The sequence below is a fragment of the Patiria miniata genome, unplaced genomic scaffold, assembly GCF_015706575.1.
Source record: "Patiria miniata isolate m_02_andy unplaced genomic scaffold, ASM1570657v1 HiC_scaffold_1, whole genome shotgun sequence".
Classification (NCBI taxonomy): domain Eukaryota; kingdom Metazoa; phylum Echinodermata; class Asteroidea; order Valvatida; family Asterinidae; genus Patiria; species Patiria miniata.
This window is the reverse complement of record NW_024037047.1, coordinates 14,855,689-14,875,005: the sequence shown is the minus strand read 5'-3', so window position 1 is coordinate 14,875,005 and position 19,317 is coordinate 14,855,689. Positions and strand designations below refer to the sequence as shown.

The 19,317-nt window shown below is 39.4% G+C and overlaps 1 protein-coding gene across 2 annotated transcripts in view; it reads left to right on the top strand.

Moving 5' to 3' along the window:
* Positions 1-19,037, top strand: part of LOC119723598 (methylthioribulose-1-phosphate dehydratase-like) — a 41,397-nt gene extending 22,360 nt beyond the window's left edge. Inside the window, exons 6-9 of one of the 2 annotated variants that reach the window (XM_038194331.1) lie at positions 2,943-3,003; positions 7,533-7,639; positions 14,452-14,578; positions 18,574-19,037. In XM_038194331.1, coding sequence (XP_038050259.1) covers positions 2,943-3,003; positions 7,533-7,639; positions 14,452-14,578; positions 18,574-18,579 — 301 coding nt within the window. In that variant the 3' untranslated portion in view covers positions 18,580-19,037. The remainder of the gene's footprint in view (positions 1-2,942; positions 3,004-7,532; positions 7,640-14,451; positions 14,579-18,573) is intronic. The other variant, XM_038194339.1, reaches the window with a different exon arrangement.
* The last annotated feature ends 280 nt before the right edge of the window (positions 19,038-19,317 follow it).

Sequence of the window (19,317 nt, the reverse complement as noted above, 5' to 3'; positions counted from 1 at the left end):
TAATAATTAAGTCTGGGTACTGACCACAGTCTGTAAAAGTTTCACTGATATTCAGCCATGCATGAAAAGGATACAGGCCTTTCTTTGTGACTACCCAAAAACACTACCAATACAATGTTCAGAATAGGCCTTTTGCTATCAACACAGTGGCAACAATGGGCCTCAGGACAGTGAAGGAAATAAAAGGAATAATAGAACAGAACATCAATTAAATGGAATTACATTTATTGAACTTGAAACCGAATTAAAAGGGTTCACATTGTCACTGTCTTGTTCAGGTTCTTGCTTGTCTCATTTTGTCCGTACTGGTATTTTACTACGTTTCTGTGCACTGTCTGAGCGTTAGGTTGCCGTACCTTCGGACATGTCGGAAGGTCTTCTCCAAATCGGGTCTTGTACAGTAACCCTTCCTGTTTCATAAAACATTCTATCAAGGCCCTTTGGACAGCAGTAAACTTTGGCCTTACCATGGCTACTTTGAAATGTTATTTTATTTATTTATTTATTTATGTTCTGTCTTGTAGTGTGCTTGCCATTCAATAACATTAAATATCCCCTTAAAGATATTAGGAAACATTGTGTTAATAGTGTTTTGGGGTAGTTACAAAGAAAGGCCAGTGTTCTTTTCATGCATGCCTGAATATCAGTGAAACTTTTACAGACGGCCCAGACCGAATGTTAATAAAGAGAAACATTTGGTAACCTTTCCTGTTTTTGTGGGAGACAAGAACGTATCATCCAAAGCGACATTATTTTTATTCTACCTGTATGTATACACAAGGGCTCATCATCGGCAGTGGTGGCGCTACAGGGGGGGGGGGGGGGGGGGGGGGGGCCTCCCCCCCTTTTTCCAAGTTCTGTCCTTGCCCTCCCAGTTTGCCCCCCCCCCCCCAGTTTTCCCCGAACACTTCATCTACTAATCTAAGTAGATTAGTTATGTTTATTTTTTCGCTGTATTAGCTTCATAAAATTTGGGCCAATGAAAGCATTAAAACATTGGTACTTAAGACAAAACATGCCACACATGCACTTATCCAGCCGTACATGTAGGTAGTGTGTAGCCAACGTCTTTGTACATTTGTTGTACATTATGTAAATACATTTTGTTATACACCATTCTGCGGTTTGATACATTTCTCATTCATAAAAACGACTACATGTACACCTCTAAGTTGCTCCACTGGCTTATTTCCGGACTATTCACAATGGTACGCGCGCGTACACAGGCTTGAGATATTTTTTGACTGCCCCCCAAATTATTTCCTTGCCCCCAAATTGCCCCCCCCCCCCCCGAAAAAAATGTTCGAGTCTGGCGCTGCCAGTGATCATCGGATCCAATTTGTGAACCATGTTTTCTTTCATGACTTATGAGTGCGTCTTTGTAATGCCTCTCCGCCTCCACACCGCCTCCAATGGACATGTATCGTATTATCATTACCAGAGACCTTGACAGAGCCTTGGTTGCCTTTCTCTTTGTCAGCACTGATCTCACACATGACATCACCCCTGATTGAATTGTCAAATATTGCTGCCAAGGTCCCAGCAATTAAATCCTAGGCGGGGAGAGTGACTCATTGCCTTTCTAATGGCGATGTTTGAGGAAGTATTAGTCGCAAAGGAGAAATAATTAATTATATTTGTATTTGAAAGCCGGAGATGGTTTATGATGACAAGAATCAGAGGGTTTGAGATCACTCAATCTGAACCCTAAAATGTGTGCATGTGTACATTCACAATCAAGGCCAGTAAACAATTTCAGGTTTTAACCATTGTTCTTAAATACCGGTACCTAAGACAGTTTACCCATTCCTATTGGTCGAGAGCTCGTCACGTGGCCGGTCTTAAACATATGATAAAGACCAGCTGGCTGGTCTTAAACACTTTTCCAGTGTTACATAACATTTGGACTCCGATGAAATCTGGTGCCTTTTACCGTTTTATTGGTCATGTTGGTTAAACATTCATTTGAACATTTATGAATGGGAATAAATGTGTGCTTGGCCAGTATTAAACACTATGTTTAAGACCAATTGGAGTCTGGATGCTGATAGCCTCGCCTTTGGCTAAGGTAATTATTAGCATTCAGACTCCAACCAGTCTTAAATATAGTGTTTAAAACTGGCCAATCACACATTCCCTTATTAAAGCTAATGATACACCCACCACATGATGATGTACGTACAGTACCAGGAAAAACACGATGCACAATCACAATATATTCCCAGTAGATTGTTGTCGTGATTTTTGGAATGCCTCGTCATCTTTTCCATAATTCTTGGCAATCACTGAAGTCAACTTTGCCACCTTTCAATGAAAATTTTAGGGAGTCATACCGGTAGCTGCGGAATATCGAGATATTTGGCTGTTTTGGCACCTTTGCCGAAACATCCTTTGTTTTTGTTACATTTTTTTTCTTTTCTTTTTCAGACTTTTCTCATATACATGTAGCACTTCACTTGTATGTATACGCTTTCATCGTGCATGGCACTACATGTATAACATCAATCTGATTGCCGTTATACATACTTGGCACACACTAAGACCATCACCTGCAGATGTGTGCCGAGCATTGACGTCATAATAATGTCATCACGAGTCACGTGACGTCACACCATGCCTACACCATGTACAGTATATCTATAGAACTATAGGTCCGATTGGGTTGGAACTTGGTTTGTACCTAGACTGGGATGAAAATTGAAGTGTGACGTCATGATGACAGTATCACCTGTCATGTGACGTCACATCAAAGGGGCATTTTTAGAAGGCCTACATTCAACAGAACATGTCCGGTTTGGTTGTAACTTGCAATTGGTATTTACCTACACAGGGATGTGTTATACATGTAGATCACGGTCCGTTTTCTAACTCCTTTACCATTTATGACAGCATAATTTTAAGAAGCCAAGTTTGTTTGTTTTTTTTTGTTTTTTTATCTTTAGGTATGATGAAGAAGTTGTGATACCCATTGTTGAGAACACTCCATTCGAGGCTGACCTCAAAGTGAGTTTAAATACATGTAGGCCTACATACCCCCAAAAATGCAACCCTACATTGTTTAAATCATTTGCCTTTTTTTTGAAAACGTGATCGGTGAATTTTTTATGTTTTGGATATCAGATTAAAGCTGAGAGCTTTTTCTTTCAAGTACTAAAAAATCTTGAAAACAGTACATTGGGTTGCTGAGAAAATGCCAATTATGTTACACAACTGAACTCCTTTTTTCTCCATTCCAATGGCATTACCACAGTTAAAGGATCTACACTGTACCCATTCTGGGCATGAAATGCATGTGGCGCATTGTGTCCTAATCCTTACAAACAACACGGCACATAATATGACAAGAGTACAAATTTGATGGATACACCTTTTATTTTCCACCAGAACAGGTATCTCATCCTTTTGTGTTCTATTTTAAACCTTTTCTGCATCATAAATATGTCAAAATATAAAAGAAATTGCACAAATGAAAGACAATTGCACAGTGGGCTTAAAGTAACATGTTTCACTGTTTGAAGCACTTTTGAAAGGATGAAAAATCACTTCTTTCACATAATTGGCATTTCCCACCAACCCAAATGTGCTGTTTTCATGATTTTTTTCAGTATTTGAAAGAAAAAAAAGCTCTCAGCTTCAATCTGATATATCCAAAACGTACAAATTCGCAGATCACGTTTTTGAATAAAGGCAAACGTTTCAGGGTTGCATTTTTTGGGTCACCCTAAACTAAGTTTGAGAGATTTGCAAAATCCTGCCTACGTTTGTATCATTTCTTTCTCTCACCACTAATAGATCACTCCTGAAAAGTTCTGACAAAAGATCCTTACTTAACTTTAGTCAAATTATAAGCAGCAAAATTTAGCAAAACCTAAGTGAATTTCTTCAGTGTACATGTACACGTTGTGTATTAATTTTTACATTGCAAATTGCATTATTCTGAAAGTGTTTCAAAGTAGAATAAATTGTTATAGACTTCAATATTTGGGCTACCGTAAAAGTCCTTGTCAGAAATGGTTTTACTGCTAGAAGGACCTTTTGGATCTGATCAAGCATCACAACTTGGTGTCATGTTTGCACACTTGATCATGGGCACTGCAAGAGGGGCCTGATTGACACCCCCCCCCCCCCCACTAATTGTTTTGACTGTAAAATTGTCTTTCTGTCGGCAAAATCATGTCTGTCAGGCAATATGCGGCAACGAATAGCGCCACCTGTTGTCTTATAGTGTTCAAAAACTCCAATTAAAGGTAGAGTAGATCATTTGCAGCTATCCAAACAGTAACTGGCCAAATTATTGTTGAAAAGCTTAATTGGTTTGAAGATAGTAGTGGCAATAAACTCCCGGTGAAATTATTCTTTCTGGCATGCTGTCATTTTGAAGAAAACAATAAAAGAAGGTCTTTTCCTAAGATGCCTCAAGTGATGCATTTTTGAAAATTTCCATTAGATTGGTTTGTAATGGGTGCGCGCAGGCGTTGACAAGACACACATGCGCGTGTATAGTTGCTATTATTCGTCGGTTTAGTGCGTGACATGGGTAGCTGTAATCAGCTGAATGAGAACGTGTCCCTGATGCTGATTTCGGGGGCAATTCAAAACAGGACTCGGCAACTTCTGAATTGAAATTGAGATCCTAGAATATTGTTTTCTCAGAATATACAGCATCCACTAAGCTAAAACTTCATCAGGTTAGATTTTGAGCACTTTTGTTGCTTCAAATGAAAAAAAATGCACAAATGCCAAATTATCTACATTGTACCCTACCTTTAACCAGGGGAAAACATTCATATACCCAGTAGTTCCCTTCAAGCACGGAACGTCTGTGGAAAAATTTGTTGTTACACTTCCCCTTCTAATCGGTCTGACGATGATAGTTTTCGAGCTTTAACTGTCATTTTCAATGAAACTCAAATTGTAAAACTGCCAATTTCAAAGTTTGATAATTTGATAGGGCAGTGACTGCATAGTCTATGCTCAGGTAAATCCAGACCCTAATTTCATGGCTCAGTGCTGGCACTAGACCTATTTCATGGATGTGCTATATCTTGAGCAGAACATGCCAGCAGTAGCAGAAAACTCCAGGCTACAGTTAACAAATTTCACGGGTTAACAAGGAATTTTCCGGCTAATGTGCATGCATAACTCAGGATTTGGTGCTTACAGGGTTAGCACAGAATGTTTTTTTTTGCTAGGGCCGTTAGCACAGAATGGTGATTGTAAGCGCGGAATTCTTGGGTAAGCAGTTGACCCATAAAATTGGGCCCTGGACTGAGAGAACTGAAATTACATGTAAATACAGCGTACCTGTACGTGTACTTTACGGACTACATTGAACCTAAAAACATTTTGGTGCCAGGGCATCAACCCAAGACTTGACGTCTTATACTTGTTTAAAGCACAGATTTTTAAACAAGATGTTTTCTGGTATGGGCCTTGAAATTGAGCCAACGATGTGTACACTTGTATCTGAAGTCAAACTGAGTGGCAATATATAACATTGGGTATACATAGGATGAGCTACATGTATGTAAACAATGTATACATGTGCACGTACAGATCTGTCATGTCTGTATACAGTTATGACAGGCTCACCGTTGATCGTTAGAGGTGCCAAATGTTTGGACATTTCTCCTTCATCAGGGCTGAGAGGCAACTGCGGCATCGTGCTGGAACACGGTGAATTCACGACCCGGCAGTTGCCTCCCGGCCAATGAAGGACAAGAACAGATGTCCGAAAATTTAGCACCTCTAACGATTAACATAAGCTCTGTTTTCTGTATGTATTGGGAACACACATACTCAAATTTGTATCCTTGTGGAGACAGGCCTTTTTTTCTCGTGTACGAAATCTCGAGAGGGTCGAAAGCTTTTTTCAAGCTTACGAAACTACTGACCGGAAAAACGAACAATTTCAAATGTCCCGCACTGCGAATTTGTCGACCATTTCTCACAAAGCACTGGGAAAAATGAACTCTCTGTGGCAAACTCTTAGTGGCGCACTGCATTGTGAATCGCCCGAATTATGTAACATGTACTGGTATACATGTACATGTATGTACATGTACACACACTTTCAAATTTTGAAAGATTGCAAATTCATCCTATTCTAGTGAACATCCAACTGAAAAAAGGGACGATAATTTAGAGTGAAGCTCCTTCCGTTAAATCATATCAAGTTTTTAACTTGAATGATTTTCGTTTTCAAAGTACAAATATTTCAATCGACATTTTGGGTGATTTTGACTCTAAATTGTTTGGTCCGCAGTTTAGTGGGGCAGATAGGGGAAATACATTGTATTTTGGGGGAATTGTGCCTTTGATGATACAAGCATGGAGTTTGGCACACAGTCAGAGTATGTCATGAGAAAGATATTCAGCTACATGTATATAGGGCAAATGTAGGGCCATCACAGATTTGTCCTTTGAAAAAATACAGGTAGAATAACAAGCAATTTTCAAAATTTTCAGAATGGCTGCCACTGTTTTTCGAAGGACATGTATCATTAAAGGCACAATCCCATCACCTGTCTGCCATAGTTTCACTCTTTTTGAAATTAGAGAGTACAGTCAAAAGCTGTTTGTGCTGGTCCCAGAGGGCTAACCTCGTGGCCTCATTGTACCCATCTCACAGACTGAATGCAAGCCACAAGTTCACCAACTCACTGTACATTGTACCGGTATGACGCGCACGGCTGTTTAACATGCAGTGTGGCATTACAGAGCACGTGTTGTAACCGGTGTCCGCCCGATAGTCCGAAGGCTCGATAGTCCAAGGTTCTTTAGTCCGAAGGTTCGATAGTCCTAATGCACAAAATTCCCATAAGAGCGGGTTCGTCCAAAAATGAAATAATTAAGGTTCGTTAATCCGAACATTTGAAGCAATAGTCCTAAGGTTTATTATAGTCCGAAGGTTCATTAGTCCGAAGGTTCGGTAGTCCGAATTTAGAATAAGGTTAATTAGTCCAAAGGTTCATTAGTCCAAAGATTCGGTAGTCTGAATTTAGAATAAGGTTAATTAGTCCGAAGGTTCAATAGTCTGAAACGAAAATAAGGTTCACAAGTCCGAAGGTTCATTATTCCGAATTGAAAATAAGGTCCGATAGTCCGAATCGATAATTAGGTCACAATAGTCCGAATCGATTCGGACTATCGAACCTTATTGTCGATTCAGACTATCAAACCCTATTGTCGATTCGGACTGTCGAACCTTTGGACTATTTAACCTTCTTCTGTTTTAGGACTAATGGGCCCTTCGGACTATCAAACCTTCAGACTATCGAACCTTCGGACTATTGAACCTTCGGACTAACAAACCTTTGGACTAATGACCCTTCGGACTAAAGAACTTTCGGACTATCGAAACTTCGGACTATCGGACTGTAACTGTTGTAACCTGTATGCAAAGTGGGCAGAGCCAAAAGGACCAGTCTATTGAATAGAATCTGCATGCACTCTGGGACCAGCTTTACTAGAGTTCTCTGACCAACCTTCCTGGGCTTGCCTTGTCTCGATTGGTTGTTTCTGTTCTGAAGGATCCTATGGCTGCAGCAATGGAGGAATACCCGGATACTTGTGCAGTGCTGGTTCGTCGCCATGGCATCTACGTGTGGGGAGAAACCTGGCAAAAAGCCAAGGCAATGTAAGTAACATCATTAATAATAAACATATATATACATACATTCGTATATTGACGAAGGAACAATATACATGTATGGGTAACTACATACATACCAAGAAATAGACCTAAATGTACCAATTTAATGAGAAAAACCTGATCGAAGTGAAAAAAGAACTGGTACTAAATACCCTGTAAACATATTCGCCAGACGGATTGGAAGAAAACAGTAATTGTACATGTAGTTAGTTAAAATAAAGTGTGCCCATTGGCACATTTTTTTTAACCGTCCACTGGGATCTTGACGTCATGAAATTTCCTGAAAGTTAATAATGTCCCAAATTCTGATTCAGAGAATAGATTGTGCACAATAGGGTGCAATACGTATACAAAAATCTGGGCAGAAACCTGAGCAATGGAATCCACTTAAGGAAACCCCAAATTGTGCTTACAATGTACGCTTTTTCTGTTTTCTCAAAATGTATTGCATGTATACATGTACATGTAGTATCAACCATGTCAATTGAGTTAAATTTGGTTATGATCCCTTATTAAGATCTTAAACATATGGAGTTGCTTCGAATGAAAAAAATGCACAAAAAGTAAATGATCCTACAGGGATATGTACACATGGGTTATTCTATAAATTAGGGGTACAAAGTGGGACATTGCATTAAAAGGGCTCAAAACTTTAAGTTATTTTAATTATGGTCAATCTTGCTTTTCATAATATGACATGTATTTACTTCCATCAGGATGGTAAAGTGCAAGCCTTTTCAGCAGAAAGGAGATCCTTTTAAAACAACTTCATGTCATCTGGAATATTAAAAACACTAGGTTTTACATGTACAATGTACATGTAACTGGGACACCACAGGACACCATGTTACGTGTGAAATTATTTCATTATTACAAATGATCATATATATTTTTTGTTTCTTAGCATTGCTGTCTTGTTGTTTTCTTATCCTTTTATTTACATGTACTGGACATAATTTGTAAAATAGCAAGGAAAAGTAAACAATTTGACCATGAAAGACACTTTACACACAGCAGAATTGGTTCACACGTACATTTGTAACAGGGACACAGGGACACCAAATGTTACATGTGAAACCATAATATTGGGAGCACCATTTCACATCTTCACACATTTATTTCTTTAAAAATTGTATCTCATGTTGAAATTGAGTCCGTACATCAATCATTTTGACCTAAAAATGGCATAGTATACATGTACCCTTTAAGGTGGCGAAAATGTAAATTTTTTGAGACTGTAATTTTTGTCCCACTTTTAGCCAAAAACATGAGAATTTTCGGCCTATTTTTAACCAAAACAGGAAGTAAATGGGATCAACACAACAAATTTGTAGGTTTTATCAATGCAACTTTTATTGGAGTTTGTTACACATGAAGTACTACATGTATTAACTTTAATACATTTCCTATTTAGTTATAAAACAAAAAAGACACATTTTCCTATTGGACCCCTAATTTATAGAATGACCCATGTCATGCAAAATACATGTACACTGTACCTTAAATGATCCTAAATAGGATTTTTCTGAGGCACACATTTTGTGCATTTTTCTACTCCTTTTGTTAATGCATGAAAATTATTTGACATTCCTCTTTGGTTAACTTCAATGAAAAGTGCACTTCTTTAATTATTTAAAAATGTTCAATGTTTTTCCGGGCAACTGAGGGCGCTGTTCATTCATTCATTCATTCATTCAATGGTTTATTAAATCAATCATGAATCGCAGCTAACGGCTGAATTGAACATGATTAACAGTATTTGGAAGAAAAAAAGTAATTCCATTAAAAAAAACATTATGAACATTAAAATATTAAAACATAGCAGATAGTTATTCCATAAAAAACCATTATTAACATTAAAATATTAAGAAATACCAGATGAAACTGACAAAAAAATATCCCGAATACACGACAAATTTACACTAGAAAACTGCTCAGAACATAGAACGTATGATAGTGGCTCCCATGCAACCCCCCCCCCCAAAAAAAAAAAAATCCAAGATTTTCAGAATCTCCAGGACATCAGACTCAAGAACCCCGATGCAAAAAGGATTAAAAAGCATGTACATGTATGCTGTGCTGTGATGTCATAATCCGGAAGACACTGTTCAGGGGTTTTCTATTCAAATTGTGAACCCAAAAGTTTGCTCATTGAAAACATTTATGAGAAAAGTTTGCTCATTGGCATACTGCCACGTACTGACACAACAACATATCACCAAAGAAGAGACAATTTAGGACAACAAATACAGAATTCTGCCAACTTTTCGTGCTGAAATAGCTGTTACATTGAGGTTTCTGCCTGAAATGACGGTTTTGCTCATGAATATGGAAATTTGCATTGGCATAAAAAAGGCACCAAAATTTCCTTGTAAATGGCAAAACGAAAATTGAAAATAAGGTTAAATGGGACACACAGGTGCATTTTCAAGGATTGCATTAAAAAATGACATTGCAAGATGTTGCCAGTTCAACAATAAGTACCATTTGAGGCTTTGCATGGTGGAGATACTAAATAATGAAAGGTTTGCGGAAACACCATGTGTGAATAATTTCTCAACAAGGAGAATGGTTCACTCTCCTGGAGACGGTCACAGCATACTGACCGGAACGTCGAGTTTATACCTGTGGTTCTTTTCAGAACCATTCTCCTAGTTGAGAAATTATTCGCACATGGTGTTTCCGCAAACCTTTCATTACTTCACAACAATAGGCAGAATTTTAGCCAACTGAAGGCTGCCCATACAAAGTAGTGTTACTCTTAATTCTTTTTTTTATTCTAACTTATTAAATAAGGAAAAGTGTGCATTGGTCCCATATCCAGGATATCCTGGGCACTAGGATCGCACATCCAGGTTTATTCCTGGCTCTGTATATACTCAAAATAAATCTGATCTGGAAGTCAACCTTTTCCAAGTGTTGTGAAAACGATAAAAGTAGAAACAATTGAACCAAGGTGAACGCTTACCCAACAATCCTTATTTAAGTCTTTTACTTATGCAAGGGGTTCGGGATATTACATTCTAACAAGGTCCCCTGTGGCAGTAGAGAAACGGACCCTCGGATCCTTGTTTCCGAAGACAGCAACCGTGGGTGGCTCATTAAAGGCAAGTACGCTGATCTTAGGGGAACCCCCATGACCAAACGATGCCGGATTAAATGTAATTGAGTCCCATAGGGTTAGGGTATGCCTTTAGCCGTACCTTAAAGGTTAGGCTCCTGTACGAGCCGTGGTGATGAGACAATCAATGGAAATATCACGGTGGTCTCTAAAACACAGAGGACTAGTTGTGGAGGGTTTTCCCATTGAAATTACAGAATTGTATACATGGAACAGTGTCCCTGAGATTGGATTGGTTCTTTCATCTGTTAATGACCTGTGCAGAAGTAAATTGCCGGTGAAATGTTGCATCACTGTTAGATTTATGAAAACAAGCGCAAGTGGAAAATACGTGTAAGATCCGGTCCGGATTGGGAATGTCTCACTTCATAGACGCGCATGCGCATCAATCGAAACAAAGCTGGTCTTCCGAAAACTTTTGGCAAGAGTGCATTTATATGACCACAGCATGGCATTTGGTCAATTTTTGGTCAAATAGTTTTGGTCAATTTTTGGGGACAGACAGACAGACCGACCTACCTCTTGACGTGTAGAAGCTCCTGCCAGAGCTTAAAAAGTACATGTACCTTGTACATACTTGTAGGGGCCTTGCCCTTTACATTTACAGAACTAGAAGGAATATGACGGCACCACATGAATTCGTATGTCAGTGTCATTTGTTTTAAAGGGCCCATGTAATACAATGTACAACTGTTTTTATTAAATTCTTGATCTTTGTGTCCCATTTAACTTTATATTTCAATCTTCACATTGCCATTTTCAACAGTGTTTTGATGTCGTTTTGGTTTATACAAATGTACATGTATGCTAATGCAAATTTCCATGTACAATGTATGTCACTCAAGGCAGTACAACACTGATAAGTGTGTGCTTACATTAAAACGGCATCACTGCAACAGCGCCCTCAGTGGTCAGGAAAAGAATGGAACACTTAACTGAGTATTAGAAAAAGTGCACTTGACAACAACAAAACTAAACAGGGATACATTTGCATACATTTCAGAGGAATGGAAATTTGTGCAAAATATGTTCCAGTGTAAAATTCATGTCATGGCCCCTTTATATATACGGTACCTTATGCACTGTGCGCCTTAATCTTGTTTTGACAATTTCCCAGGTACTTATTAGTGTCTACTCAGTTCCACAACATTTGCCCTAGAGAAATGCATGCACGGGCCTTTTCAGACATTTATTAGTTCATGTGTTATCAATTTGATGGGCAGTGGTAATACATTTATCACTTTGCCTGAAACTAAATGACAGGCTGTGTACTATACATGTACAATGTATGTATGAGAACGATATGGAAAGGTTTTGCTAGATGTCACATACACTCTGCACGCTTATAATCTGTATTATGTATCTAATTCTTTGTAGCATTGTACATTTCCACATTCGCAATCTGTCTGTCCGCTGCCCTGTCTTGCTCTTTGTTTTGTTCTGTTTATGTATGTATCCACTTGTCTTCTTGTGTTCATACTATTAACAAAAGAGGAATAAGAGATTTCTTCTCAGTGCACATACACATTATGTTTGTAGTTCATAGACGACGGGCAGAGTACATCGTTGCATCAGTGCAACAAGGTCGTAACTCGATTCTGCAACAAAGTTATATCTCATGCGAATACGCTCCATGCAACAAGGTCGTATCTCGCGTATCACGACATCCATTGATTTAGTGTGTACATCCGGGTTATTTTAAGTGAGATACAACCTTTTGACATTGAAAACTCGCAATTCACGTACATGACGTCACACGTCATTTTAGGAGATACGACCTTGTTCCACGGACACGACGACATGTACAGGTATGTTGTCTGAAACGTTGTGTCAAAACTGGTTCTTCTCTAAACCACCACAAAGAGACTGTTTTCACACGTCGTTTCTACAAACCTACCTTGCTGTTATCCCCACCATGCAAAATTTCCATTCTTATAGTTCAGTGAACTTTGACATGACAAATTGCCAACTCTGATGTAAAACTATATAACAATGTACCCATACTATATTGTACATGTACCCGACTGACTCACTGACCCCCTCCCCGACTGTCACTTGACTCACTGACTCACTCCTCCACTGTCGCTTGGCTCACTGACTCACTGACTGTCACTTGAACTGTCATTTGACTCACTGACTCACTCACTCCCCGTCACTTGACTCACAAGACTCACTCACTGACTCACTTTCTGTCACTTGACTCACTTGACTCATTCACTGACTGTCACTTGACTTTTTCACTGACTGTCACTTGACTCACTGACTCACTCCCTGACTTTCACTTGACTCACTGACTCACTCACTGACTCACTCCCCGACTGTCACTTGACTCACTCACTGTCACTTGACTATTTCACTGACTGTCACTTGACTCACTGACGACTCACTCTCTGACTGTCACTTGACTCACTGACTCACTTACTCCCCGTCACATGACTCACTTACTGACTGTCACTTGACTCACTGACTCACTCCCCGACCATCACTTGACTCACTGACTCCCCCACTGACTGTCACTTGACTCACTGACTCATTGACTGTCACTTGGTGATGCCAACGAATGGACTAAATTTGGGCCACTGTGTAGACCATATACATATACATGTGTACATGCAAAGAATTCCATTGAATAGCCAATCTAAATCGACTGAATAATGTGCAGTTGTGTGCTCTGGGACAAGCTTTACTACATTTCTAGTCTTGCCTTTGTGCTTATGCTTAATCCCAAATTTGCAGTCAATTCGTCACCGACACCACGAACTGACACCCTCTGCATCACATGTGTACAAAAAATTTTAAAAATTCAAATTTTCTTTTTTTGCACATATTAGCAGTTTGTATCATGAAGTTTAACATGACGAGGTTAAAATTGCTGAAATCATCTAAAATAAGCAAATTTTACTAATGAATTTTCAAGAAACTGGTCAATTCTGGTATTTTCGGTTACCACGAAGTGACCCTGCACAGGGTGTCAGTTCGTGAAAACCAAAATGTACGTGTTTTCGGAGAGTGCGCGCATGCAAAAGCGTTAGTGAGTGTCAGTTCGTGAAAACCAAAATTGACGCGTTTTGGGAGAGTGCGCGCACACACTGCGCATGCGTGCGCGCACTCTCCCAAAACGCGTCAATTTTGGTTTTCACGAACTGACACTCACTAACGCTATTGCATGCGCGCACTCTCCGAAAACACGTACATTTTGGTTTTCACGAACTGACACCCATCTTAATCATTTAATTGCTAATTAACTAAGCAGATTTTTACAATATAAAGTTTAAATTGAGTAGTGTAAGCATTTTCACGTTAAGTGATACTAAAACCTCTAAGATAGATGGAAGATTTTACTGAGTAAATTCGTGTCAAACCTTTAAAAGCCTTTTTTCTCCAATTTGTATTTCTGCAACGCTGACCACCGGGTGTCAGTTCGTGGTGTCGGTGACGAATTGTACCCCGTTAGTGTGGAAATGCTCATGTGTATGCTATGCACTCGTCATCTTCAAATTGTATCGATTTTAAATTTGCAAATAATATAGGAAAACAATTTTAAAACCTCTCAAACACGCTGCTGGTTGGCACAATTGCTACATGTAACAACTTCCTTTGCTTTATGTGCTCCATTTTTTGTTGTGCCTAACCACCATGCATGTTTAATTTCTCTCTTTATGGTTCTGGTATGTAGGTGCGAATGCTATGATTATCTCTTTGATGTTGCCGTCCAAATGAAGAAACTTGGCATGGATCCAACACAGAGGCCCATTGAGCACCAAAAATGGAATTCAGTGACTCCGCAAGAGACCTGTCACAAGGCATGAATGTTTGCTTCTTTTGCAGTGTGTTCCTGCATCAACCGTGACTCTCGATTCTCGTGCATTTGTCCACCATCTCTAACTGGCATTAACAAACATTTGCATTTATCTCTTGCCTCATGCAGTTATACTTTTGCTCGTCCTAACCCTAAATTAACCAGTAACATCCGAGATTTTTTTCTTTTTTTTATTGTAGAGTAAACCCATATACATCATAATGACAAACTCCCATTCTTTTGTAATGTGCGTTTATATGTTTGTAAAACTGAAATTCATCGAGTAATTTGTTGGTCGGCAAGCGCATAATTAAAATCAACAGTTGTCGGGTTCTTCGGAAAGAAGAATGGTGACGTAATACACGTCATGTAATACATAAAAAATCAGAAAAATCATGACGTAATAAACAGGACTCGTTTATACTACGCTGCACAGGGAGTCCTGTTTATTACGTCACAATTTACTATGTTTTGTTTGCTGCCCCCAACGATGACTTTTACACAAATTGCACGTTCGGGTCGAAACAGGACCTGAAAAACAGCTCTCAAAAGTACCTTTTGTATTCATTTCATGACAGAAACAATAGTCGTATTTCATCACACCTTAGGCTACATATACCCGAAAAATGACGGAAATGTCTTCGAGCATTCCACAACCTCTTTAACCTAACCAAAAAGGAACACACAGACACATAGAAGGAATACACTCTCAAGATACCCCTATCTTGGCTTAAAAGCCAGGGGGATAAAAACCAAAGAATAGCCTGAAGCTATGAATCAAGATTGCAATATTGAGTGATGACGATATTCAGGGAACATCTTGACATTTTGGATTCTTCCATGATGTAAAAAATTAACATCAGACAGTCAAAGCTTGGGGGATATCTCCCCTGGGATCTGCTCATGTTCATTCAATACCTCTGTGTATTTCCTTATATTTTAGAGTACATCATTGAAACCCTAACCCTCCAGGGCATTTTGGGTAGATGAAACCCTGCCAAAACGCAGCAACATGCAACATTTGTCTAAGTGACAAGCCTGCCCAGTGTAGCAAGATCCATCAGGCCAAAAGTCTCAAGGCCAAACTGCCTCAGAGTCTGTGGTCTCAGAGTCTGTTGCACCCGACTTTTCCACCGCATGCACTGTGTTGCGTCTGGCAGGGTTAGGATTAAAGTGTGAGAATAAAACATTATACTGCTTATCAATTTTAGAGGCTCAGTTACATTTGAACAATGTCGGTCAGAACTGCTGTGTTTTCATTTGAAATGTCCATTGAGTTAGAATACGTGGCTGGGTTGCAGGTGCATTTTGCTCTCGCATCCCATCACCGGCTTGCATTTGTTTGGTAGACGCGTGTTAAAGTAGATTGTGAATTGCATTACCATTTGCATCAAACTTTCGGAAGCACGTTTCGAATGACATTTCAACTCGAACTCCTGTTTCCTGTCTGCACCCCATTTCCAGAGCATATGCTTGTCATTTCCAGAATATTTCATTTCCATTATCCCCCTGTATCCCATTTGTAGAACCACCCCCTGCATTATATCGTGCTCATTTCCTAAATATTTCCTAAAATCCCATCCATTCGGAATTCTTCCCCTGCCCCATATTCAGTGTCATCCCGTTCCCAAAGAACTTCTAGCATAGGATTTTTCTAAACACTTCCTACCTCCCATTCTCATTAACCTTCCTGTATCCCATTCCCAAAATACTCGCTGCCTCTCATTCCAAAACACATCCAACCTCCCACTCCCAAAACACTTCCTGTTTCCCATTCCCAAACCACCTCCTCCTCTTTCCATTCCCTAATCACATCCTGCCTCCCATTCCCAAAACACTTCCTGCTTTACATTCCCAACACTTCATGCCTCCCATTCCCAAAACACTTCCTGCATCCCATTCCCAAAACACTTGCTGCATCCTATTCCCATACCACTTCCTCCTCCCATTCCCACTACACTTCCTGCCTCCCATTCCCAAAACACTTCCTGCTTTACATTCCCAAAAACACTTCCTGCCTCCCATTCCCAAAACACTTCCTGCATCCCATTCCCAAACCACTTCCTCCTCCCATTCCCACTACACTTCCTGCCTCCCATTCCCAAACCAGTTCCTGCATCCCATTCCCAAAACATTTCCTGCATCCCATTCCCAAAACACTTACTGCCGCCCATATCCAAGATTAGGTCAAACTTCCCATGTTCATACCTCTTCGTCCAATTTCCTGAATACCTAATGTTTTCCATTTCTAAGATAGCACTGTACTGTACATGTACCTCCTTTTCCCATGATACTGCCTGCATTCCCGTTCCCCTTTATGGATCCCATTTTTCTAACATTGTGTATACCTGGTGGTTACCTTTTGTAGAGCACATACTTGTAAGCCTCAGTTATCTATAAATTCAGAGTATTTCCTGGATCCTACAAACTCCATCTTGTGTCGACTCTTTTTCACTATGTCACCGTTATACTCTGTACATTAAACCTGCTATTCAAGAATATCTAACATCTACCATTGGTAGATAAATAAACACCTAAGACAGTTTACCCGTTCCTATTCGAGAGCCCGTCACATGGATGGTTTTAAACGGTTGATAAAACAACGGCTGGCTGGTTCAAACAGTATTAAACAAGTACGTTGAAAACCAGCTTGCCTGGTCGCCGATAATGTCACTCACCTTCAGCTGGGGCCATTATCGGCGTCCAGGCCCGTAGCCGGTTTTAAACGTGCTTATTAAAACCTATTTAATCCCTTATTTTCAGTATATCTCCTGCCTATGTTCAGAATACTACTTCCACTGTTTATCCGCTATTTGCAGCTCCTATCTCTGTCCACACTAAATGTTGCAACTGTGTGACATTCAGAAGGAATTTCCTGCTGTAAAATGTTTCCCTTATTTCCCTCTATATGCTTGTTAGCTCGGAAAGATCAAGATAACTTGAGCAATACATGTATTTAAGAAGTTATCAACGGTTTATCTTTAAGGGCAAAAAAAGGTCTCCGGTTTCTGGTATGGCGCCTGCCCCAAAAGTGGTGCGGCGACGCGGCTTTTTTTTTACCGTTTTTTCCCTTCAAATGTCGGCTGATGACTGCAAATGGTGCCCGACAAAACTTAGTGCAAATATATGGGAGTCCAGAGAGGCCACATAAAGCTTATTCTCGATCATATCCCCATCTAAAAACACGTTAAAATTGTGCAGCAGCAGGATTCCAGTCAAACCAGTGAGTTTGGCGGTTTTGAGACATCTTTCATTGGAAAAAAAATTTTCATTTTGCCGACGCGCATGGCTACGGCGACGCGTGCGCATACCAGAAGCTGGAGACTTTTTTTGGGGGGGGGGGGGCCTAAGATGTAACGTTTGTCACATGAACAGACAATGTTCTTTCCCAACCCATAATTCAAAGCAACATGACCAAAATGTAGTAATTGTTCTCAGCAAGATTTTATAGATTTTTGTTGAAATGTATTGTTGATTAAATGTCAATATTAGCCAGTATCATGTTTGTCACTACATGGACAGACACTGTGACAGCTGAATTAGCTTGAAAATTGAGCAAAATTTCTCATTTTTGAAATTTTTGCTGACCATAATTCAATATATCAAGTGTGTTTTTTCTGTGATAACACCTCTTTTATATAACCTGAAAAAAAAAATGTTTGCATGGTTATATGCATGTCCCACCAGGACCCCCTAAAATTTGTTGACATGTCATCAAATTTCTCATTTTTGAGTCAACCAACAACCAAATCCTTTGTGATTGTGTAAACTATCTCTCAACAATTGTACATTTAAAGTGTATTTCCTGAGTTTTAACATAATTTAAATGAGAGCTCATTGTGATGTTGTGCAGTTGTAAAATTTAGTGTGGACTCTCCCATTATTAGGAAAAAAACAGCAATATAGACATCCTAATTGAAATGAAACGTCCACCAAAGATTCCCCTCGCAAACCACCACAATTGATTGGCTTTTGATGTTTGTCCTTTTTTTTTTATAGGTGTGAGTGTTACGACTACCTATTTGAGATTGCGTGCGCCATGATTCAGCTGGGGATGGACCCCAGCACCAAGCCCCTGGAGCACTGATGGCGGCCTGATGGAAACCATCTGTTTCTCTCCGATGAATTACGCACAATCTACAGTACTCTAGGCTAAAACAATCAAAGGAAATCGGAAACGACGATGGGTGGCAATTGCAGTGTCCGAGCTTCATCTGAGGCATGCAATAACTCACCCTGAATCTTGATATCTATATTTTATATAAAAAAGTATTTTTTGTCCTTAGAAGAGACAGATATAAATTAAAAAGTACTTCCTTGAGAACGTAAGTGTCTTATTTCAAAGGAGGAAAACTAGGGACCGGAGAGTTTAGATTGAAAATCACTCTATTTGTAAATTAAAACACATTGAAAAAGAATGAGTTTAAAGGGAAAATACAACATTTGCAAACATCAAAAAATGAAATGATCAAATTATCACGAAATACCTTACTAAATTGTTAGGGACTGACAGTCTAAAGCATCCTTTAAAATCGTGGCTCCTGGTGAGTTGACATTTTCAAGAAAAACTGTATTTTTCCAACGCTGGTCGGCCGACCAGCGTTGGAGAAAACTGGCTTTTTCAAAAACTGTTCTTAATTTTTCATATTTAGTTATTCTGACTTTTCTTTGCAACTGATCACACACCTGTGAAGGGGTACAAGCCTGCTAGACTGATTATCTGACCTTACAATTCCCCAAAGT